We start from the raw sequence: 25582 nt of genomic DNA, 5'->3' as shown, positions 1-25582 counted from the left end.
GACTTTATTCCTTAGACTTTGTCGTAGTCCGTAAAAGTACTCCTTCCATTGCTTTGGTGTTAAAAAGTCTACGTTGTTTCAGAGACCGACCGGCTTTATTCCAGGGAGACTCTTCTTCATCTTCCTCTCCTTCTTTGACGTTCGGTGCTTCCACCGTACAGCTTTATTCTTCAGGCTTCATTCTATAGGCTTTAATATGTCCACTGATGTCGCCGCTTGGTAGCCGTGCGTCTACGAGACTGGGCGAGGACATAAAGCCGGTTGTTGTTGTTGTTGTTGTTTTATGGCGGTTGGCATCCGAGTGTTGCATTACCGCCAGACTTTATTCCTCAGACGTTTCGTAGTCCTCAGACTCTGTCGTAGCCCGTAAAAGTACTCCTCCCATCGCTTTGGCGTTACAAAGCCCATGAGGTCATGATGTGTTTTTGTGACTAGAATAGTTGTTGTGTCAGAGACCAACCGGCTTTATTCCAGGGAGACTCTTCTTCACCTTCCTCGCCCTCTTTGACGTCCGGTGCTTTGGAAGTACAAAGCCCATGAGATCATGGGTTGGTCTCTGAAACAACAACCCTCTACAGGATAAAACGACAAAGACGTCCCATGACCTCATGGGCTTTGTACTTCCAAAGCAATGGAATAAGAATTTTAAGGTCTACGACAAAGTCTGAGGGGAGGAAGAACTTCTATAGGATATGGTGACAAGGGCATCTCATGGCCTCTTGGGCTTTGTCAAAGCACTGGAAGAACAACTTTTAGGACTACGACAAAGTCTGGGGAATAAAGTCTGGCGGTAATGCAACACTCAGATGCCAACCGCCATAAAACAACAACAACAACAATGGACCCCTCCTGGACCAATGAGGAACTACACTAAATATACAAATATAATATGGATACAGCAGCTCACGATATTGAACTGTCTGCATCTATCGCTTGGGACGAGACGTTGGGACGAGACGTTGGGACATTTGGACTCGTACTCTGAGTGTAGGGGATGAAGTTGCCGATCCTCATCTTTGCCACCAGGGCGCGCAGCTGAGCGTCTTCCTCTGAGGTCCAGGCCTTCTTCCTCAGAGTGTTTGTCCCAAAGCGCTGATACGTCTGAAGACACATGAACGCTGTGCGACCCGTCTGAAAGAGACACATGACAGACCCTAAGACACATGAACACATGACAGACCCTAAGACACATGAACGCTGTGCGACCCGTCTGAAAGAGACACATGACAGACCCTAAGACACATGAACACATGACAGACCCTAAGACACATGAACGCTGTGCGACCCGTCTGAAAGAGACACATGACAGACCCTAAGACACATGAACACATGACAGACCCTAAGACACATGAACACAGGACAGACCATAAGACACATGAACGCTGTGCGACCCGTCTGAAAGAGACACATGACAGACCCTAAGACACATGAACGCTGTGCGACCCGTCTGAAAGAGACACATGACAGACCCTAAGACACATGAACACATGACAGACCCTAAGACACATGAACACAGGACAGACCATAAGACACATGAACGCTGTGCGACCCGTCTGAAAGAGACACATGACAGACCCTAAGACACATGAACGCTGTGCGACCCGTCTGAAAGAGACACATGACAGACCCTAAGACACATGAACACATGACAGACCCTAAGACACATGAACGCTGTGCGACCCGTCTGAAAGAGACACATGACAGACCCTAAGACACATGAACACATGACAGACCCTAAGACACATGAACACATGACAGACCCTAAGACACATGAACGCTGTGCGACCCGTCTGAAAGAGACACATGACAGACCCTAATACACATGAACACATGACAGACCCTAAGACACATGAACGCTGTGCGACCCATCTGAAAGAGACACATGACAGACCCTAAGACACATAAACACATGACAGACCCTAAGACACATGAACACAGGACAGACCATGAGACACATGACAGACCCTAAGACACATGAACGCTGTGCGACCCGTCTGAAAGAGACACATGACAGACCCTAAGACATATGAACACATGACAGACCCTAAGACACATGAACGCTGTGCGACCCATCTGAAAGAGACACATGACAGACCCTAAGACACATGAACGCTGTGCGACCCGTCTGAAAGAGACACATGACAGACCCTAAGACACATGAACACATGACAGACCCTAAGACACATGAACACATGACAGACCCTAAGACACATGAACGCTGTGCGACCCATCTGAAAGAGACACATGACAGACCCTAAGACACATAAACACATGACAGACCCTAAGACACATGAACACAGGACAGACCATAAGACACATGAACGCTGTGCGACCCGTCTGAAAGAGACACATGACAGACCCTAAGACACATGAACACAGGACAGACCATAAGACACATGAACGCTGTGCGACCCGTCTGAAAGAGACACATGACAGACCCTAAGACACATGACCACATGACAGACCCTAAGACACATGAACACAGGACAGACCCTAAGACACATGAACACAGGACAGACCCTAAGACACATGAACACAGGACAGACCCTAAGACACATGAACACAGGACAGACCCTAAGACACATGAACGCTGTGCGACCCGTCTGAAAGAGACACAGGACAGACCTTAAGACACATGAACACATGACAGACCCTAAGACACATGAACACAGGACAGACCCTAACTATTGTGCATACTATTGACTATACTATTGTACATAAGATAAGACAAGATAAGATATTCCTTTATTGTCCCACATGGGGAAATTTCATTGTTGCAACGCAGGTAGATCCAGAAGAACAGATCACTTATAGGAAGTCTGAAAAACACTTTCAGTAGAAGATCTACTATAAATAAATAAAAACTCCCATAGACAAATAAATAAATAAATAAATAAATACATAAATACCAGTATTGTGAGTGTTCAGGACTAACAGTGTTTGTTATAAAGTCTGACAGCAGCAGAAGGAAAGACCTGCGAAACCTCTCCCTCCCACAGTGAGGGTGGATCAGCATAGATGTGAATCTAGCCAGGACCCTCCTGTCCCTCACCTCCTGCACCGAGTCCAGAGCACAGCCCAGGACGGAGCTGGACTTCTTGATGACTCTGTCCAGCCTCTTCCTCTCCCTCTCTGTGATGCTGCTGCTCCAGCAGGCCACACCTACAGGAGCTGATGCCACCACTACATACTATTGTGCATACTATGTTTCTATGTTGCACTCTGTTTTTAGAGGTGGGAGAAATCTACACTGACACTGAGAGAATATGCAAACTCCACACAGAGGGGCCCACAGAGAGGCCCACAGAGGGGCCCACAGTGAGGCCCACAGTGAGGACCACAGAGGGGCCCACAGAGGGGCCCACAGAGGGGCCCACAGAGGGGCCCACAGAGAGGCCCACAGTGAGGCCCACAGAGAGGCCCACAGAGAGGCCCACAGTGAGGCCCACAGAGAGGCCCACAGAGAGGCCCACAGAGAGGCCCACAGTGAGGCCCACAGAGAGGCCCAGAGTTGCACATTCTAACTTGTATGTAAATCCTTTCTTGTTTTGATTCTGTTTTAGGCTGTAACGACGGTGATGAGAGAACAAAACAGATGAACTCCACGTGACGGTGTTAAACTGGAGCAGAAGTTCCTCCAGGTGTTACACGCTCTTTATGAGGCCGAAGATGTTCAGAGCATTTCATGAGCAGAGGTTGTCAAGGCAACAGGCAGAAAGCCGTTCATGCCACAGGGTGTGGTCTATTTAGGGCACACTTGTTAGGCAAGTTGGATTCATTAGTGTTAAAGAGGTCTTTTAAACACATCTTTGTTATGAACAGTCCTTGCTGCCGGTTTAGTCCCGGTTCAGGCCCGGTTTAGTCCTAGTTCAGGCCCGGTTCTTACCCCTAGTTCCTGGCTGGTCCTGGTCCAGTCTCGCTCTTGGTTCTTCAGACTCAGTTCCTTGAGTTTGGAGATCTCTTCATCATTCCATCGTTCTTTGTTTATCGCCGGGTGAAGAAAGTTCTGCCAGAAACACTGAAGGTCTGCCGCCTCTCGGCTTCCCTCGAACTGAAACAGAGAGAGACCGGGTCAGAACCAGGACAGAACCAGGTCAGGGTCACAAGGGTTTTCAAAAGAGCTAAACGTATTGACAGAACAGGTGAATGACACAAGCTTCATATCTGAACTTGGACTCACATCGATGTTGGAGATTCGAGCCCAATCCACATCCTCAAACCTGTCTCCAATCAGCTCCTCCTCCTTTTTCTCTCTGACCAATCACAGAGCAGACATGTTAAGAGCTGACCTATCACAGTGCAGAAGGTTAAACACCTGATCGTCACCTGAGCATCTCGATGTCCTTCTCCAGAACCTGCATCTGCTCTGAGATCAGGACTTTGTCTGAGTCTGAAGCCGAGGAGAGCTTCTGCGTCAGGAAGTCCAACCTACAACACACGAGTGAGACATGAACCTACAAGAGTCCAACCTACAACACACGAGTGAGACATGAACCTACAAGAGTCCAACCTACAACACACGAGTGAGACATGAACCTACAAGAGTCCAACCTACAACACACGAGTGAGACATGAACCTACAAGAGTCCAACCTACAACACACGAGTGAGACATGAACCTACAAGAGTCCAACCTACAACACACGAGTGAGACATGAACCTACAAGAGTCCAACCTACAACACACGAGTGAGACATGAACCTACAAGAGTCCAACCTACAACACACGAGTGAGACATGAACCTACAAGAGTCCAACCTACAACACACAAGTGAGACATGAACCTACAAGTGTCCAACCTACAACACACGAGTGAGACATGAACCTACAAGAGTCCAACCTACAACACACGAGTGAGACATGAACCTACAAGAGTCCAACCTACAACACACGAGTGAGACATGAACCTACAAGAGTCCAACCTACAACACACGAGTGAGACATGAACCTACAAGAGTCCAACCTACAACACACGAGTGAGACATGAACCTACAAGAGTCCAACCTACAACACACGAGTGAGACATGAACCTACAAGAGTCCAACCTACAACACACGAGTGAGACATGAACCTACAAGAGTCCAACCTACAACACACGAGTGAGACATGAACCTACAAGAGTCCAACCTACAACACACGAGTGAGACATGAACCTACAAGAGTCCAACCTACAACACACGAGTGAGACATGAACCTACAAGAGTCCAACCTACAACACACGAGTGAGACATGAACCTACAAGAGTCCAACCTACAACACACGAGTGAGACATGAACCTACAAGAGTCCAACCTACAACACACGAGTGAGACATGAACCTACAAGAGTCCAACCTACAACACACGAGTGAGACATGAACCTACAAGAGTCCAACCTACAACACACGAGTGAGACATGAACCTACAAGAGTCCAACCTACAACACACGAGTGAGACATGAACCTACAAGAGTCCAACCTACAACACACGAGTGAGACATGAACCTACAAGAGTCCAACCTACAACACACGAGTGAGACATGAACCTACAAGAGTCCAACCTACAACACACGAGTGAGACATGAACCTACAAGAGTCCAACCTACAACACACGAGTGAGACATGAACCTACAAGAGTCCAACCTACAACACACGAGTGAGACATGAACCTACAAGAGTCCAACCTACAACACACGAGTGAGACATGAACCTACAAGAGTCCAACCTACAACACACGAGTGAGACATGAACCTACAAGAGTCCAACCTACAACACACGAGTGAGACATGAACCTACAAGAGTCCAACCTACAACACACGAGTGAGACATGAACCTACAAGAGTCCAACCTACAACACACGAGTGAGACATGAACCTACAAGAGTCCAACCTACAACACACGAGTGAGACATGAACCTACAAGAGTCCAACCTACAACACACGAGTGAGACATGAACCTACAAGAGTCCAACCTACAACACACGAGTGAGACATGAACCTACAAGAGTCCAACCTACAACACACGAGTGAGACATGAACCTACAAGAGTCCAACCTACAACACACGAGTGAGACATGAACCTACAAGAGTCCAACCTACAACACACGAGTGAGACATGAACCTACAAGAGTCCAACCTACAACACACGAGTGAGACATTAACCTACAAGAGTCCAACCTACAACACACGAGTGAGACATGAACCTACAAGAGTCCAACCTACAACACACGAGTGAGACATTAACCTACAAGAGTCCAACCTACAACACACGAGTGAGACATGAACCTACAAGAGTCCAACCTACAACACACGAGTGAGACATGAACCTACAAGAGTCCAACCTACAACACACGAGTGAGACATGAACCTACAAGAGTCCAACCTACAACACACGAGTGAGACATGAACCTACAAGAGTCCAACCTACAACACACGAGTGAGACATGAACCTACAAGAGTCCAACCTACAACACACGAGTGAAACATGAACCTACAAGAGTCCAACCTACAACACACGAGTGAAACATGAACCTACAAGTGGCTCTGAGCTTTGGGAGCTTTAGGGCCACGTTTGGGCGACATTTATGCAATGTTCGGGCGATGTTCAGGTGAGTTTATACCTGGAGAGCTTGGGTTGGCTGAGTTTCCTCAGTCGGTCTCTAGACACAGCATGAATCAGCAGCACCTTCTGCCAGCCCTCCCCTGGAACTCACACACACACACACACACAACTAATAACACGGGAATGAGACTGTCCAAAGATAAACAATGCTCCGACATGTTAATGTAAGTGTTCTCCCCTCGCCCTCTCTCCCCCCTCGTGTTCTCCCTCTCACAGCGTTTGCTCTTGAGCCTCTTGTCGTCCAGACTTCCCACCATGCGACTGTTCCTCTCTTTGGTCTCCTGGTTTGCTGGAGGCCCCTGTGGAGGAGGAGGAGTATTAGTATGAGGAGTATAAGTATGAGGAGTATTAGTATGAGGAGTATTAGTATGAGGAGTATTAGTATGAGGAGTATAAGTATGAGGAGTATTAGTATGAGGAGTATAAGGAGTATTAGTATGAGGAGTATTAGTATGAGGAGTATAAGGAGTATTAGTATGAGGAGTATAAGTATGAGGAGTATAAGTATGAGGAGTATTAGTATGAGGAGTATAAGTATGAGGAGTATAAGTATGAGGAGTATTAGTATGAGGAGTATTAGTATGAGGAGTATTAGTATGAGGAGTATAAGTATGAGGAGTATTAGTATGAGGAGTATAAGGAGTATTAGTATGAGGAGTATAAGTATGAGGAGTATAAGTATGAGGAGTATTAGTATGAGGAGTATAAGTATGAGGAGTATTAGTATGAGGAGTATTAGTATGAGGAGTATTAGTATGAGGAGTATTAGTATGAGGAGTATAAGTATGAGGAGTATTAGTATGAGGAGTATAAGGAGTATTAGTATGAGGAGTATTAGTATGAGGAGTATAAGTATGAGGAGTATTAGTATGAGGAGTATAAGTATGAGGAGTATTAGTATGAGGAGTATAAGTATGAGGAGTATTAGTATGAGGAGTATTAGTATGAGGAGTATTAGTATGAGGAGTATAAGTATGAGGAGTATTAGTATGAGGAGTATAAGTATGAGGAGTATTAGTATGAGGAGTATTAGTATGAGGAGTATAAGTATGAGGAGTATTAGTATGAGGAGTATAAGTATGAGGAGTATTAGTATGAGGAGTATTAGTATGAGGAGTATAAGTATGAGGAGTATTAGTATGAGGAGTATTAGTATGAGGAGTATTAGTATGAGGAGTATTAGTATGAGGAGTATTATATGGGTCTGTTATATAACATTTAAAATTAAAGCCGCAAGCGGCAATGATCGGCCCTCGCCAAGCCGCCGCCACGCCGCAAGAGGAGGGGGCGCTAACGCGCCCCAATGGTCCTTTTATTACGCCTACTGCTGAATCTGTGACGCTGTCACATCTTCTCCCCTTTGTTTTACCATCAAAAAGCAATTTTATTTTGAATTCTTGGCAAAATGTGCGGCTCTGCCGCACTGACACCGTGACTCTTTGAATAAAAATGTGGATAACTTTTGATGGTCCACCCCTGAAGATGAGTCTCACCAAATTTCAGGTTAATAGGGCTGACGCCCTGGGAGGAGTTTGTGAAAGTATAAAGTGTAAACATGTTCTGGCGATTTCCCCATTGGAATAACATGGGAGGTTTCGGTCATCGTTACGGCAACGCCATAACAATTATGACATGAGTCTCATTGACTTTTTTGATGGGGCTAAAATTGAGTTGTGTGTCAAATTTCATATAATTTCGCAAAACTAAACATTTAACCTCCATATAAAATCTGTAGGGGGCGCTGTGGCTCCAAATGAATTTATTTCACTTCAAGTAGGTTTAGGGCAAAGAGTTTAACAACTGATTCTAATTTGACGCAATTTGGACTTTATCTGTGTAAACGACAGCAAATAAAATTTGGGAAATTTCTGAAATTCTAGCTACAGTTTGTGGCTTCGCCGCACAGAGACCGTGACAGGGTCAATGTCATTTGAATAACTTTTGATGTCCCACTCCTCAGTAGCATTTTCACACAATTTCAGCTTTTTAGGGCCAACGCCCTGAGAGGAGTTCATAAAAGTACGACATTTGGAAAAACTCCGAAGTCATGTTTAGCCATTTTTAAAGCAATATGGCCGACATTTAGTTGGGCGGACGGCGTTGCCGTAATAATATTTTTTACTTCTCTTGTCACCATCTATCTCTGCGCCAAATTTCATGATTCTACGATCAGATTTTTTTTGGGTCATTTCCTATCTCTCAATGCATTTTTGGTACATTTGGGGGCGCTGACGCGCCAATTCTTTTTATTTTAGAAAAGGGAAATAGCCAGAATGTAGAGAGGCACGATTTTTAGAGGTGTGAACATTTTTGTGACTTTTTGTCAATGTTCACTGGGTGAAAAATAGGGGGGTTGGTCCCGAGAAGAAGAAAGAAGAAGAAAGAATAATATTCCGATGCGAAAACAATGTTTCCCATTTTTCAAATATCATAAACTATACATTTTCGGAAAGCGCTCGCGCTTTCCTACCTCATGGTGTGGGTCCCTGGTCACTGACGGGTACTTTCGTTAATTTTGAGTGGGCTCCGCCCACTTTGTGTTTTTGGCCCTCTATACAGTAATAATGTTAAATTTTTGCATTACATGTTTATATGAACGGAACATGCAAGAGATGGGGAACGTATTCGTGAGGTACTTAGCGCAAATGAGTGCTTTACATTGAGATGACGACCGCGAAGTGCTCGTTTAATGCACACTTTTGCACGGGCTTTGCCCGTTTACAACGGTAATGTTCCATTTTCCTACTACTAATTAGTCTGCACGGGGCGTGCGTGAGTGAAGGAGTGCGTTAGTGAGTGTTTGGAAGTGGGCGAGCGCTTCGCGCCCAGCTTGTGGCGCTCGGGCCTAACAAGGGCTCATAATGAGATGTTCTAGGAGCCTGTGATAAACACTATATTTCATATTTAGTTCATGAGTCTGGTCACATGTGTCTCTTGTGCTTTGGTTTCAGACTCTGACCTGACCTTCTAAATGTCTGAACATGTTGTGCTCATCATTACCAGTCCAGTGACTCTGTCCTTGAAGTACGGCTTGAGGAAGTTCCCCAGGTACAGGTTTGAGGGGGCGTGGTCAGCACCTCCAGGTTTGGACTGGTCAGAACCAGACAACTGGACCATGAGCTCCTTCTGCAACACAAACACCAGCACTACTGTAACAACCAGATGCAGCTCCTCACCTGCTGTTGGGCGCTCCTCACCTGCTGTTGGGCGCTCCTCACCTGCTGTTGGGCGCTCCTCACCTGCTGTTGGGCGCTCCTCACCTGCTGTTGGGCGCTCCTCACCTGCTGTTGGGCGCTCCTCACCTGCTGTTGGGCGCTCCTCACCTGCTGTTGGGCGCTCTGGGTACTCCTCACCTGCTGGGCGCTCCTCACCTGCTGTTGGGCGCTCTGGGCGCTCCTCACCTGTTGGGCGCTCCTCACCTGCTGTTGGGCGCTCCTCACCTGCTGTTGGGCGCTCCTCACCTGCTGTTGGGCGCTCTGGGTACTCCTCACCTGCTGTTGGGCAATCCTCACCTGCTGTTGGGCGCTCTGGGTACTCTTTACCTGTTGGGCGCTCCTCACCTGCTGTTGGGCGCTCCTCACCTGCTGTTGGGCGCTCTGGGTACTCCTTACCTGCTGTTGGGCGCTCTGGGTACTCCTCACCTGTTGGGCGCTCCTCACCTGTTGGGCGCTCCTCACCTGTTGGGCGCTCCTCACCTGTTGGGCGCTCCTCACCTGCTGTTGGGCGCTCTGGGTACACCTCACCTGTTGGGCGCTCTTCACCTACTGTTGGGCGCTCCTCACCTACTGTTGGGCGCTCCTCACCTACTGTTGGGCGCTCCTCACCTACTGTTGGGCGCTCTGGGTAAATAATAATAATAATAATAATAATAATAATAATAATAATAATTACTTTTATTTATATAGCGCTTTTCAGTGACCCAAAGACGCTGAACATAATAAAAAATGGGGGGGGGGGGTATTTACAGACAGGGGGGACAACACGTACAGAACACATTAATATACAGATAAAATGAACAAGACAGAAGAAGTAGAGAGAAAAAGATGGGGATGTAACAGGGGGTAGAAGAGTAGGCAATGGGGTAGAGGAGGCTAGGGGTAGGGGAGGTCATAGGCTTGGGTGAAGAGGTATGTTTTTAGGCGGGATTTGAATGTTGTGAGTGAGGGAGAGTGGGACAGGTTGGGGGAGGGAGTTCCAGAGTCGGGGTGCTGCTCGGGAGAATGCTCTGTCGCCAAAACTTTTGAGTCGGGATGTTGGTGCAGTCAGGGTGAGAGAGGAGGAGGATCGGAGAGCTCGGGTGGGGCGGTGGGGGATGAGGAGGTCAGACAGGTAGGGGGGGGGTAAGGTGGTGAAGAGCTTTGAAGGTGAGGAGGAGTATTTTAAAGTTTATGCGCTGCTTGATGGGGAGAGAGTGGAGAGAGCGGAGAACGGGAGTGATGTGATCACGGGACCGGGTGTGGGTGAGGAGGAGGGTGTGGGTGAGGAGGCGGGTGTGGGTGAGGAGGAGGGTGTGGGTGAGGAGGCGGGTGTGGGTGAGGAGGCGGGTGTGGGTGAGGAGGCGGGTGTGGGTGAGGAGGCGGGCAGCGGAGTTTTGGACCATTTGGAGTCTGTGGAGGGAATGGGAGGAGATGCCAGTGACGAGGGAGGTGCAGTAGTGGAGGCGGGAGGAGATGATGGCCTGGATGAGGGATTCAGCAGCGGGGAGGGTGAGGCAGTGTTGGATTTTGGCGATGCGGCGGAGGTGGAAGTATGAGGTCTTGACGATGTGGCTGACATGGGGAGTGAAGGAGAGGGTGGGGTCCATGATGACACCGAGATTGCGTACCAGGGTAGAGGGGGTGATGGTCGAGGTGTCGATGCTGAGTGAAAAGGGACCAGTTTTATTGAGAGTGGATTTGGTGCCAATGAGGAGGAGCTCTGTTTTGTCACTGTTCAGTTTGAGGAAGTTGAGAGTGAGCCATGATTTTATTGTAGAGATGCAGGTTTCAATGTGGCTGAGGGGAGGGTTTTGGGTGGATTTGGTGGTGAGGTATATCTGGGTGTCGTCAGCGTAGCAGTGAAAGTCCAGGTTGAGTTGGCGGAGGATGTGACCAAGGGGGAAGATGTAGCAGATGAAGAGGAGGGGGCCGAGGACTGAGCCCTGGGGGACCCCCTGCGTTACTGGGGAGAGGGTGGATGAGTGACCGGAGAGGGAAATGAACTCTTGCCTGTTGGTGAGGTAGGATGTGAGCCAGTCAAGTGCAGAGCCCTCAACACCCAGTTACCGCAGCCTTTGTAGGAGGATGGAATGGTTTATAGTGTCAAAGGCTGCGCTGAGGTCTAGTAGTAACAGGATGTTGAGGGCCCCGGAGTCTGCAGAGGTGAGGAGATCGTTGAGTACTTTGACCAGGGCTGTTTCAGTGCTGTGAAGTGGGCGGAGCCAGATTGGAGGGGTTCATAGAGGTTGTTTGACTGGAGGTGGGTGTGAAGTTGGGCGGCGACGATGCGTTCCAGCGTTTTTGAGAGGAACGGCAGGTTGGAGATGGGGCGGTAGTTGGAGAGGTTGGCGGAGTCTAGGGTGGGTTTTTTGAGGATGGGGGTGATGGAGGCCAGTTTGTAGATGGAAGGAACATGGCCGAGGGATAAAGACTGGTTGAAGAGGGTGGTGAGATGGGGGATGAGAGCAGGGAGGCAGGCCTTGGTTAGAGTCGTTGGGAGGGGGTCGAGAGAGCAGGTGGTGGTTTTGGAAGCGGTGATGAGGTCTATGATATGAGAGGAGTTAACAGAGGAGAAGGTGGTGAGGGGAGGGAAGGGTGGGTGGTCAGGGAGAGGAGGGGGGGCAGGGGTGGGGGTGGTGATGGAGTTAATGGAGACGGCAGTCATGGAGCTGTTGATTTTGGAAATTTTGTCATTGAAGGCAAGGAGGAAAGAGTTGCAGAGGTCAGGGGAGGAGGGTGGAGGGATGTCCGGTGGCTGGAGCAGCTTGTTGACGGTGGAGAACAGGGTGCGAGGGCTCCGGTGGGAGCTGTTGATGAGGGTGGAGAGGTGGGCAGATTTGGCGGCTTGGAGAGCGTCACGGTAGGAGGAGATGTGTAATTTGAAAGCTTCGGCGTGGACGGTGAGGCGGGTTCTTTTGAGGAGTCGTTCGAGTTGGCGGCCAGTCTGCTTCATGGTGCGGAGTTCAGGGGTGTACCAGGGGGCGGGGTTGATGTATGAGATGGAGGAGGTTTTCCAGGGGGCTAGGGAGTCAAGGGAGTAAGGAGAGGGTGGTGTTGAGCATGACAGCATAGTCGTCGGGGGAAGAGGGGGGGGAGTCAGGGGGGAAAGCAGAGGATATGAGCTGGGAGAGCGTGAGGGGGTTGACTGACTTGATATTGCGGTAGGTGATGGTGTGTTTTTTGGGCTTGTGGGGCGAGGGTAGGGGGGCGGAGAAAAGGATGCAGAGATGATCAGAGAGTGGGAAGGGGAGGGGGTGGGGCTTAGATATGGGTAGGAGAGAGGAACAGACTAAGTCCAGAGTGTGGCCTTTGGTATGGGTGGGGAAGTCAATATGTTGGGTGAGATAGAAGCAGTCCAGGAGAGAGAGGAAGTCGGATGTCAGTGGGCCGTTGGGGCAGTCAATGTGGATGTTGAAGTCACCAGTGAGTAGGAGGCGGGCAGAGAGAGAGGATGCGATGGTGAGGAGTTCAGACAATTCAGTGAGGAAAGAGGGGTGGGGCTTTGGGGGACGATAGATCAGGATAGCGGTGATAGAGTTGGGGAGGGAGAAGGCGAGGTATTCAAATGATGAGATGGATGGAAGGTTGAGGTTCAGTTCAGTGATGGATGTAGATTTGTTATGAATAACAGCAAGACCTCCCCCACGCCCGGAGAGGCGGGGTTTGGCAGTGTAAGTGTAGTTGGAGGGAGTGGCTTGGTTGAGAGCATAGAAGTCCAGGGGCTGTTGCCATGTTTCACAGAGGAGAAGCAGGTCAATGTTATTGTCCAGTAGCAGTTCAGATATAACAGGTGATTTGTTGGAGAGGGAGCGGCAGTTCAGCAGTGCAAGGGAGATGGATGGGGGCGCGGAGATGGATGGGGGCGCAGGGGTGGGGGGGCGGAGGTTGCTGAGGTTGGCAGTGCGGCAGGTGGGGGTGACGGGGGGGCGAAAACTAGTCCAGAGTGAGGGGATAGGTGAGCCGTCGTTGGAGTGTTGGTTATGGGAGAGACCAGAGCCCCTGTGGATGTAGCGGGGCCGGCGAAGGATCCCAGCTGAGCTAGCTGCAGAGGCAGCAGCAGCTGGGAGACGGTGGTTATGGTTGAGGAGGTGAAGGTCAGCAGCGGTGTAGGTGAGTAGGCGAGAAGTTGGTGGAGCGGTGGCCTGGAGGCGCGGGAGTGATAGTCCGAGGAGGAGATGGAACGTAGCAGCAGATGAGAGTAATCCAGTTAGAATGTTGGCGGTGGCTAGAGGCTGGTTAACTAGAAGCTGGTGGGCAGAGAGTTGTGAAAAAGCAGCAGTGGACCGGGTGTTGAAGCTGGTGGAGTGAGTGGCGTTGGTTGCCCCAGACCTTGTCTGCACAGCAGGGAGGCCCCGCGATACCATGACGGACCTCCGCAGGTGTTAAGCCAGCTGTTAGCTGGCGGCTAGGGCAGTAGATAGTCCAGGAGTGAGGGAGGAGATGAGCGATGGACGGTGCAGTAATGTCCGATGAAGTTAAGGAACAGGGATGTAGACAGAAGACAACACAGAGACGCGGGAACAAAACAAAACAATGGAAACGACTAACAAAACAAAGACGTTGGGACAGAAGCGGCAGTCCACATACCAGACGCCGGCGTTGCTCTAGCCCAATCAAGACGCATTTGAGTCCAGTTTTGTGACCAGATCGCCCCCGTCTGTGGAGCGGGGAAAGCAGAGAAACAGGGCTGTACCTTGGTTGTGTGGGGCTGCTTTTCTCCGGGTGGAGCCGGTGCCCCGCTCTCCGTGTCTGCTCCTGTGGCGGGCTGGGGCCACACCTTCGCCCAGGTACAGACCTCCGGGGCGGCGGGTGCGGGAGCGCGGAGCCGGTGTTCGGGCGTGGAAACGCCGGTGCAGCGGAGGAGAAGCGGCGCCGCTCGCTCGTGGTGCGTGCCGCTCGTGGTGAAGCCGGTGGTACTCCTCACCTGTTGGGCGCTCTTCACCTGCTGTTGGGCGCTCCTCACCTGCTGTTGGGCGCTCCTCACCTGCTGTTGGGCGCTCCTCACCTGCTGTTGGGCGCTCCTCACCTGCTGTTGGGCGCTCCTCACCTGCTGTTGGGCGCTCCTCACCTGCTGTTGGGCGCTCCTCACCTGCTGTTGGGCGCTCCTCACCTGCTGTTGGGCGCTCCTCACCTGCTGTTGGGCGCTCTGGGTACTCTTCACCTGTTGGGCGCTCCTCACCTGCTGTTGGGCGCTCCTCACCTGCTGTTGGGCGCTCCTCACCTGCTGTTGGGCGCTCTGGGTACTCTTCACCTGTTGGGCGCTCCTCACCTGCTGTTGGGCGCTCCTCACCTGCTGTTGGGCGCTCCTCACCTGCTGTTGGGCGCTCCTCACCTGCTGTTGGGCGCTCCTCACCTGCTGTTGGGCGCTCCTCACCTGCTGTTGGGCGCTCTGGGTACTCTTCACCTGTTGGGCGCTCCTCACCTGCTGTTGGGCGCTCCTCACCTGCTGTTGGGCGCTCCTCACCTGCTGTTGGGCGCTCCTCACCTGCTGTTGGGCGCTCCTCACCTGCTGTTGGGCGCTCCTCACCTGCTGTTGGGCGCTCTAGGTACTCCTCACCTGTTGTTGGGTGTTCTGGTGCAGAAGAGTCTCCAGTTGGTCCAGTGTCTCCTGGATGACCTGCTGATAGACCAGGTTCATCTGAAGACACGACTCGAGCGACGCAGGAAGCTCCAGCTGAAACACCACGTTCACGTTTAGAGCAGAGGAACACGTGTTTGGTCCCTCGCCCTGTGCAGCTCGGGGACCTCAGTTTGAGAATGGTTTGTCACAACTTAAACTGAAGATCCAGAACTGACCTCATCATTATCATCATCATCATCATCATCACTGCTGCTCTGCTCTTCATCTGAAACACACAAACACAAAGAACTGAAACAGGACTAAAGCGGCTCTAAAGCGGGACTAAAGCAGGTCTAAAGCAGGACTAAAGCGGGACTAAAGCGGGACTAAAGCGGGACTAAAGCGGGACTAAAGCAGGTCTAAAGCAGGACTAAAGCAGGTCTAAAGCAGGACTAAAGCAGGACTAAAGCAGGACTAAAGCAGGTCTAAAACAGGACTAAAGCAGGTCTAAAGCAGGACTAAAGCGGGACTAAAGCGGGACTAAAGCGGGTCTAAAGCGGGACTAAAGCGGGACTAAAGCAGGACTAAAGCGGGACTAAAGCAGGTCTAAAGCAGGACTAAAGCAGGTCTAAAGCAGGACTAAAGCAGGACTAAAGCAGGACTAAAGCAGGTCTAAAGCAGGTCTAAAGCGGGTCTAAAGCGGGACTAAAGCAGGTCTAAAGCGGGACTAAAGCGGGACTAAAGCGGGACTAAAGCGGGTCTAAAGCGGGACTAAAGCGGGACTAAAGCAGGACTAAAGCGGGACTAAAGCAGGTCTAAAGGAGGTCTAAAACAGGACTAAAGCAGGTCTAAAGCAGGACTAAAACAGGTCTAAAACAGGTCTAAAGCAGGACTAAAGCAGGACTAAAGCAGGACTAAAGCAGGACTAAAGCAGGACTAAAGCGGGTCTAAAGCGGGACTAAAGCGGGACTAAAGCAGGTCTAAAGCAGGTCTAAAGCAGGACTAAAGCAGGACTAAAGCAGGTCTAAAACAGGTCTAAAGCAGGACTAAAGCAGGACTAAAACAGGTCTAAAGCAGGACTAAAGCAGGACTAAAGCAGGACTAAAGCAGGTCTAAAGCAGGTCTAAAGCGGGTCTAAAGCGGGACTAAAGCAGGTCTAAAGCAGGACTAAAGCGGGACTAAAGCGGGACTAAAGCGGGACTAAAGCAGGACTAAAGCGGGACTAAAGCAGGTCTAAAGCAGGACTAAAGGAGGTCTAAAACAGGTCTAAAGCAGGACTAAAGCAGGTCTAAAGCAGGACTAAAACAGGTCTAAAGCAGGTCTAAAACAGGTCTAAAGCAGGACTAAAGCAGGACTAAAGCAGGACTAAACCAGGTCTAAAGCAGGACTAAAGCGGGACTAAAGCGGGACTAAAGCGGGACTAAAGCGGGTCTAAAGCGGGTCTAAAGCAGGTCTAAAGCGGGTCTAAAGCAGGTCTAAAGCGGGTCTAAAGCAGGTCTAAAGCGGGTCTAAAGCGGGTCTAAAGCAGGACTAAAGCAGGACTAAAGCAGGACTAAACCAGGTCTAAAGCAGGACTAAAGCGGGACTAAAGCGGGACTAAAGCGGGACTAAAGCGGGTCTAAAGCGGGTCTAAAGCAGGTCTAAAGCGGGTCTAAAGCAGGTCTAAAGCGGGTCTAAAGCAGGTCTAAAGCGGGTCTAAAGCGGGTCTAAAGCGGGTCTAAAGCAGGTCTAAAGCGGGTCTAAAGCGGGTCTAAAGCGGGACTAAAGCAGGACTAAACCTGTGTGTTCTTCAGGGATGGAGGCGTTTGTTCCCAGACTCTTCTCTAGTTCCTGGATCTCTCGGTGGAGGAGTTCTCTTTGCTCCAGCAGCAGATCAGACCCAGACCCAGATCCAGATCCGGGTCCAGGTCCAGGTCTGGGCAGGTTCTGGTCAGGATCCTGGGCTTCAGTGGAGTCCTCGGAGCTGTCGGACTCGTCTGTACAGAGACAGAAGAATATATCATTATTGTGAGAAGAAACATCACCATTCTACACGATTATCGACACTTAGGCCAAACACAAGTCTAAAATCTAACTTTGGACGTCGCTCTTTGGGCGTCGCTCTTTCACTCTTTGGGCGTCGCTCTTTCGCTCTTTGGGCGTCGCTCTTTCGCTTTTTGGGCGTCGCTCTTTCGCTTTTTGGGTGTCGCTCTTTCGCTTTTTGGGTGTCGCTCTTTCGCTTTTTGGGTGTCGCTCTTTCGCTTTTAGGGTGTCGCTCTTTGGGCGCCGCTCTTTGGGCGTCGCCGCTCTTTGGGTGTCGTCGCTCTTTGGACGTCGTCGCTCTTCTTTGGACGTCGTCGCTCTTTGGACGTCGTCGCTCTTCTTTGGACGTCGTCGCTCTTCTTTGGACGTCGTCGCTCTTCTTTGGACGTCGTCGCTCTTCTTTGGACGTCTCTCTTTGCGTTTTTAAACAACTTTATTAAAGTTTCACATGTTTACATAAATTTACAGTGTACACAAAATTTCAGAAATACATATCTATATACAAATACAATTATAAATTTAAGATGTCCCAGGAAAAGGACGTGTTGAGAGTCCTTCGTCTCTTGAGTTCAGTGATTATCTGTTTGAATACAGTTGAACTGTTAATAAATGTTTGTTGAAAGATACACTTTGTCTGTGTTTTCCATATCTGAATTGTACAGATGGAGATGCCGCTCTTTGGCCGTCGCCACTCTTTTGCTCTTTGAACGTCGCTCTTTGGGCGTCGCTCTTTGGGCGTCGCTCTTTGGACGTCGCTCTTTGGGCGTCGCTCTTTGGGCGTCGCTCTTTGGGCGTCGCTCTTTGGGCGTCGCTCTTTGGGCGTCGCTCTTTGGACCTTGAGGCCTGGTGGGTAGTTATGTGTGGTTCGTTGCGTGGTTACAGCCTGAATGGGCGTGGGCCCAGCCTGGAGGGGCGTGGTCACAGCCTGGAGGGGCGTGGTTACCTGAGTCTGAGCTGAGCAGTGATGGAGCTGCGTTGGTTAAACTTTGCTCCAGAAGCTGCACTTCTCTCTCCAGTCGCAGCCTCTGCTCGTCCAGAGAGTGTCCACTCATCTGAAAGAGACCAAATAGAACCGGTCAAAGGTCAAATATAGAATAACAACGGCTCAAAGGTCACAGGTCAAATATAGAACACAGAGTCAAACATCCACAGCATCACAGACGCTGACTAACCCCTCCCCCTGATTTTGATTTGTCCCGTCCGGCTCCAATAACGTTATGGATTCATATGGACACGTGCGTAAAACCAATTGCCAAATTGAAGTTTGAGAGGCTGATGAGAGCGGCGTGTGAGAGGCCGATGAGAGCGGCGTGTGAGAGGCCGATGAGAGCGGCGTGTGAGAGGCCGATGAGAGCGGCGTGTGAGAGGCCGATGAGAGCGGCGCGTGAGAGCGGCGCGTGAGAGGCCGATGAGAGCGGCGCGTGAGAGCGGCGCGTGAGAGGCCGATGAGAGCGGCGTGTGAGAGGCCGATGAGAGCGGCGCGTGAGAGGCCGATGAGAGCGGCGTGTGAGAGGCCGATGAGAGCGGCGTGTGAGAGGCCGATGAGAGCGGCGTGTGAGAGGCCGATGAGAGCGGCGCGTGAGAGCGGCGCGTGAGAGGCCGATGAGAGCGGCGTGTGAGAGGCCGATGAGAGCGGCGCGTGAGAGGCCGATGAGAGCGGCGCGTGAGAGGCCGATGAGAGCGGCGCGTGAGAGGCCGATGAGAGCGGCGCGTGAGAGGTCGATGAGAGCGGCGCGTGAGAGGCCGATGAGAGCGGCGCGTGAGAGGCCGATGAGAGCGGCGCGTGAGAGGCCGATGAGAGCGGCGCGTGAGAGGCCGATGAGAGCGGCGCGTGAGAGGCCGATGAGAGCGGCGCGTGAGAGGCCGATGAGAGCGGCGTGTGAGAGGCCGATGAGAGCGGCGCGTGAGAGCGGCGCGTGAGAGGCCGATGAGAGCGGCGTGTGAGAGGCCGATGAGAGCGGCGCGTGAGAGGCCGATGAGAGCGGCGTGTGAGAGGCCGATGAGAGCGGCGTGTGAGAGGCCGATGAGAGCGGCGTGTGAGAGGCCGATGAGAGCGGCGCGTGAGAGCGGCGCGTGAGAGGCCGATGAGAGCGGCGTGTGAGAGGCCGATGAGAGCGGCGCGTGAGAGGCCGATGAGAGCGGCGCGTGAGAGGCCGATGAGAGCGGCGTGTGAGAGGCAGATGAGAGCGGCGCGTTTAGGTAAGTTTATGGTATGACTAATGAAACCTTGCATTTTCCATTATTGTTGGTCAGCAGTTGGAAGAAAGTGTCCCTCATTTGGGGTTGAGGTAGTTGGCAACACTAGTTGCACCGGTGTGCCTAATGGCCGTTCCACACCGCCGAAGCGTCCAGTTTACATTCAAAGTCTATAGTAAACGCGCGTCGAGCACGTAGTGCGTTATCCTTCGTTATCCGATTTCTTCGTTTTTGCGGCGCGATTGGTGCGTTTGACGCTTTGAGCGCGTATGAGCCGGCCGATGCGGTTTACGCGTTCAGATATGTTGAGGTCTCTGCAGCTGAAGCGTAGCAGCCGCCGCAGCAGCCAATCAGAGCTGAAGCTCCAGTGATGTACGTACGTACGTATTTCCCCTCGCATTTCCAGTATTCCCCGTGGAATTCCCCAAGAAGCGCCACTTTTTCCTTGCTCGTCAACAACGGCAGACGAACGATTGATTGTGGCCGTGTGGGAGAAAGGAGCTGTGCCATGTATTCACAGTGGAATACAGAGACCAGCGCCTCCGTGTGAGGGTTTTGAAAACCAAATACGTGAAAACAACACTCTCGATATCCGCCATTTTACACAATGAAAGGGCACACCGTCATCAACTCCACTGCTCATGCGACTACACCTCTACTGCGCATGTGTGCAGAGAGCTCAAGCGCGCTGTGGCTGGGGCGTCGATAGCGCGCGTCCGGTCAAATTCTGCGTCGGGCGCGATTAGGCCGCAGCGGTCTGTACGTAGCTTAAAGGTGCCATAACATGCTTTTTTCACGTTTGGTAGTCTATCCTAAGTGTATAATTGATAATAATAAGGGTTGTGCAACACCCTTAACATAATAGTTAAGAAATATCACCCAGACCTTGGACCCCCTCACCAACCCGGAAATGCAGACGGCTTGGTTTGCTATTCGCCCCCACCCTTGTGAAGAGCCATCTGGCTCCCCCGCCCAACCCGTGACGTAGTCTCAGAGGGCGTGTGTGCCCCGCCCAACCCGTGACGTAGCCCCACAGCTGTGTGCTCCGCGCGAGTGAGTGAGAAAGAGCCTACTTTGAGACTAAATAAATCTGGTGTTTATTCTACAGCGTGCGCAGAACAAATATATATCTATAGATCTATATAGTAGAAAAAGCTTCTGTTGTAGTCATCTGGACTCAGAAAAAATAGACGTTTCGACTCTCATCCAAGAGTCATTGTCAATAAAAGAATTTAGGTTGAGAACTCTGATATTTATACTATTCTGTGGTAAGTCCAGCCCATTGGGCGGAGCCTTCCTGAAGTAGAAAGAGTTGTTTGTTTCAACAGAAACTCCCCCTTGTATCTACCGAGCCTATTCAGAATTTTAATGGCCTATTAGAATCCTCTTTGTCTTTGTGAGACCCTGGCTCAACCACCCTGAGGACCCGATTAGCATCTGAATGTCCTGGTCCTGGTCCTCTACCTTTCCAGGGGTTCAGTATACCATTATAGATACCAGGAAGATTAAACCTTAGCCCTCCATTTCTGTTTAAAGAAGGTCTTTCTTTTTTAACAAAAATAGCTTCCTTGACTCCTCTTTCAAACCATCTTTTCTCCTGCTTAAAACCTTCACCTCACCGTCTTCAAACGAGTGATTAGAGGCTTCAAGATGGAGATGCACGGCGCTCTGAGGTCCTGAACTTGTATTTCTTCTGTGCTGATAGAGCCTCTTGTGTAGAGGCTGTTTCGTCTCACCTATGTAACGTTCTTTACAGCTTTCTTCACTGCATTGGATCGAATAAACTACATTGCTCTGTTTTTGAGTCGGCAACTTGTCCTTAGGATGAACCAGTTTTTGTCTTAAAGTGTTTCCTGGTTTAAAATAAACAGGGACTTCGTGTTTTTCCGACAGGCCAGACACATAAGGGATAGAAACACCCTTCCTTCTCTGTTCAGTTTCCCTTTTGTCCTGCTTCTTGGTTCTCTTCACTCTGTTGAGAGCCCAAGCGGGGTAACCACAGGCTGAGAGGGCATTTCGGACATGTTTTTCCTCTTTCTTCTTGCCCTCTGAGCTGGTGGGCACACCTTGAGCTCTGTGTTGTAAGGTTCTGATCACACCCAGCTTGTGCTGTAGTGGGTGGTTGGAACCAAAGAGCAGATACTGGTCCATGTGTGTAGGTTTCCTATATACTTCTATTTGGAGTTTCCCGTCCTCTGATCGTGGAACAATCAAGAAAGGCCAAGCGATTCTCCTTAGCGTCTTCTCTTGTAAACCTGATATGTGGGTCCACAGCATTCATGTGCTCAGAGAAGGTTTCCAACTCTTGTTTCTTAATTGTTACAAAAGTATCATCGACATAGCAAAGCCACAGTTTTGGGGCTATGCCTGAGAATGAGGCCAGTGCCTTCTTCTCAAAGTGCTCCATGTACAGGTTGGCCACTATGGGAGAGACGGGCGAGCCCATGGCACAGCCATGAATCTGTCTGTAAAATTGTCCCCGGAATTGAAAGTAAGTGGTGTTCAGACAGATGTCCAACAGTTTACATATGTGTTCAGGTGTCAGTTTGGTCCTTTCCTGTAGGTGGTGTCTTCCTGCAGACTGATCCTCACTGCTGCTACTGCATCAGAGGTCAGCGGTCAGATGCAGGTGAACAGGGACACAACATCATATGAAACCATGAGGTCATCTGGGTCCAGTTGGAGATGTTTCACTTTATCCACAAAGTTGTGCGTGTTTTCCACATGATGTACCGAATTCCCCACAAGCGGAGCCAATATAGTTGTTAAATGCTTGGCCACATTGTAGGTGATGGAATCTGTGCTGCACACTATGGGTCTGAGTGGAACCTCCTTTTTGTGTCTTTTTGGAAGGCCATAAATGCAAGGCATGGCTTCACCAGGATACAGTCTGTAATACAGAGGCCGGTCCATCACTTCCTCTTTTTCCAGCCTTTGTAAACAGTCTATCACTTTCTTCTTGTAGCCATTGGTCGGATCTCTTTTCAAGCGCTCGTATGTGGGCGTGTCCTCGAGGAGGGTGTGGACTTTGGCTTCGTAATCAGCTGCGTTGAGAATCACAGTGCAGCGCCCCCTGTCTGCTGGAGGATGTTGATGCTATGATCTTTTTCCAGTGCTGAAAGTGCTTTTCCCTCTTCAGATGTGATATTTGAAGGAGGCGGTTTGGCACTCTTCAGGGTCGCTGTGACACGTAACCTCAGGTCTGCAGCCTCCGATTCAGTCATTTTGTTGTTCCTAATTGCCGTTTCAGTGGCTGTGATGTAGTCCTCTGTAGGGATGTGTTTAGAGGTGACAGAAAAGTTGAGACCTTTAGAGAGCACCTCCTTTTCTGCCTGTGTCAGGACACCATCTGATAGGTTCTTAATCCAATTGTTTTTGCTGGTCACTAATTTGTCTGTCTCAGTCCTAATGTCTAGCTCGACCTCACCTGCATTCTTTTTGTTCAAAAGAATGTTGAACTTCTTGATTTGGCGTTCTTTGCTCTTCCTGTGCTGTGCTTCTTGTGCTGTCTGTGTAAAATCCAGCACTCTTTTGAACGCTTCTTCAGGGAGTATGCTGGTTAATTTCTCCTGTAAAGTTCCTGTTCTGTCTTTCAATCTATCAATTCTGACGTTGTTTTCCTGGATCCTTTCACTGAGCATCTGTATAAGGCTCCTTCTCCAAATCTTCTCTGCTCTGTGTCCTCTGACCGGTGACTCGTTTGAAGACGGTGAGGTGAAGGTTTTAAGCAGGAGAAAAGATGGTTTGAAAGAGGAGTCAAGGAAGCTATTTTTGTTAAAAAAGAAAGACCTTCTTTAAACAGGAATGGAGGGCTAAGATTCAATCTTCCTGTTATTTATAATGGGTTACTGAACCCCTGGAAAGGTAGAGGACCAGGACCAGGACATTTAGATGCTAATCAGGTCCTCAGGGTGGTTGAGCCAGGGTCTCACAAAGACAAAGAGGATTCTAATAGGCCATTAAAATTCTGAATAGGCTCGGTAGATACAAGGGGGAGTTTCTGTTGAAACAAACAACTCTTTCTACTTCAGGAAGGCTCCTCCCAATGGGCGGGTCTTACCACAGAACAGTATTAATATCGGAGTTCTTGACCTAAATTCTGTTATTGACAATGACTCTTGGATGAAGTCAAAACATCTATTTTTTCAAACTGAGTCCAGATGAAACAACTGAAGCTTTTTCTACTATGGAACACGCCTGGACCAATGAGGGATTACACCGACATTATATATATATATATATCTCTCTCTCTATCTCTATCTCAGAGATAGAGATAGAGAGAGAGAGATCGGGAGGGCGGAGGGTGAGGGGGGTGGAGAGGGGGGAGGGGGGATGATGACGCGGTCTTGCCCCACCCCCCGTCAGTTTGGAGATTGGAGGAAAGAAGATAGTCTGTAATAAAGCTAAAAACTGCGGGAATCAATCAAAAAAACACTCTGGGACATATATGAAGCACAAAATAGCAATGTAAGAAGGTTAAAAGCTCTGAAAGTCGATTTAGCATGTTATGGGACCTTTAAGGCTGGCCACAATAAAAGGCCACTCTGTTGTTCAGTTTAAAGGAATTATGGAGGATTTTTGGCACCAAATCTGTGTCTCATTTCCTGGAGGCGTGGACAGTAGTTCATTCACATGTCAATCATAGGATGCACCTACGGCACACCTGCAGCCTCGTTGGCTCGTCCCCATTGCAACACGTTTCCCTAGCTGCGCATGTGTGGTCGATATGACGGTGTGTGTCTAAGCGCATGGATCTATCATAATATAGTTCCCTCAGTGACAGGACAAAATGAAGACAGAGACAGTTCGAGCTCAGAAGAGAGGGAGATGATGCTATCGAGCTAATAAACAAACGCACGTGTAGCAGCGAGGCTGTTGTGTGCTTCTGCGCATGCGCACTCCCGCTCCATTATTCCATTAATTGTCAAAGTTCAAAACATGAACTCATAACTTGTATTAGCACTGAATGACGTCACGTGGTGTCACAGTTCAACTGTTTTAAAGAGCGTTGAAGGGCGGAAGTGAAGACCCAGAAATATGACGTTAGTTATTATTGCTCCGCCTCCGCGTGAACGCAGCAGAAACGTTGTCCCGGTGACGTCACTGAAGTCACGGACCTTTCCCCGCGGCTGTCCACGGTTTCTCTGTTAAGCCTTAAATCCCAGAGGCCCCCCGGAGAGTGAGGCCCCACGGGGCCGGAGGCTCCCCGGAGCCCTCCCGGAGGCCCCCACGGGGCCGGAGAAACGCCGGTGCGCGGGGCTCGTTTGCATACGGCGCGTCCTGGGCGTGTTCTTGCGGTAAACCGGGGCTTCACGCGCGTTACCGGGGATATACCGTGACCCCGAGCCCGTGCACGCAGGTTTATCATCACGCAGAGGTAAAACTGCGGAGTTTTAACGGTAAAAGAGAATAAGAAAGTTCCGCACCGTGAGTCAGGTCCGAAGGCTGGTCCCGCTGTGCGCCGCTGTTGTGGTTCCGGACTCAAACAAACGGCTGTCACTTTAGTTCCGCCTAAATCAACATGTGCAGCTTTAAAAGGACCAATAAAACAAGAATAAACCAAAAAATACATCACATTAACATAACGTATACTGCCAAATGCTGCTCCAAACAATAAAAAGCTATTGAAGTTTAATATTCATAGTTTATTATATTTAATCATAAAAACTATAAATAAAGCTACATATAAGATAAGCCTTTATAAGTCCACACAGTGGGGAAATATCAGTGTTACAACGCACAAGTATATACAGAAGTGAAGAACAGATAACTTCTTTAAAAAACACTCTTAATAGAGGAGCTCTTACAAAAGAAAAAAGAAAACCTGATATTCTCATGAAGTTAAAAACACAACAACATAAGGACATAGTAAGTAACACTCTTATTTACAGCAGTTGTATGGATAGGGAATATTGCACCAACCGAAAAGGAACAAGCGGTAGTAAATGAATGGATTGATGATTGACATTATGTCAGAGTATTAAGATAAGATATTCCTTTATTGTCCCACAT

General features: G+C 49.7%; 1 protein-coding gene across 1 annotated transcript in view; it reads right to left on the bottom strand.

Moving 5' to 3' along the window:
- snapc4 (small nuclear RNA activating complex, polypeptide 4) overlaps positions 1-25113 on the bottom strand; it is a 53973-nt gene extending 28860 nt beyond the window's left edge. Inside the window, exons 1-12 of the mRNA XM_072432864.1 lie at positions 24997-25113; positions 18318-18426; positions 17131-17328; positions 15589-15638; positions 15350-15466; positions 9596-9721; positions 6810-6894; positions 6594-6675; positions 4327-4428; positions 4181-4253; positions 3887-4051; positions 981-1131 (exon numbers count right to left, since the gene is read on the bottom strand). Coding sequence (XP_072288965.1) covers positions 981-1131; positions 3887-4051; positions 4181-4253; positions 4327-4428; positions 6594-6675; positions 6810-6894; positions 9596-9721; positions 15350-15466; positions 15589-15638; positions 17131-17328; positions 18318-18426 — 1258 coding nt within the window. The 5' untranslated portion in view covers positions 24997-25113. The remainder of the gene's footprint in view (positions 1-980; positions 1132-3886; positions 4052-4180; positions 4254-4326; positions 4429-6593; positions 6676-6809; positions 6895-9595; positions 9722-15349; positions 15467-15588; positions 15639-17130; positions 17329-18317; positions 18427-24996) is intronic.
- Positions 25114-25582: the final 469 nt, after the last annotated feature.

Source organism: Eucyclogobius newberryi, unplaced genomic scaffold, assembly GCF_026437365.1.
Source record: "Eucyclogobius newberryi isolate DKJ021-1_F unplaced genomic scaffold, fEucNew1.0.hap1 SCAF_6, whole genome shotgun sequence".
NCBI lineage: Eukaryota > Metazoa > Chordata > Actinopteri > Gobiiformes > Gobiidae > Eucyclogobius > Eucyclogobius newberryi.
This window is presented reverse-complemented; position numbering and strand designations above follow the sequence as displayed.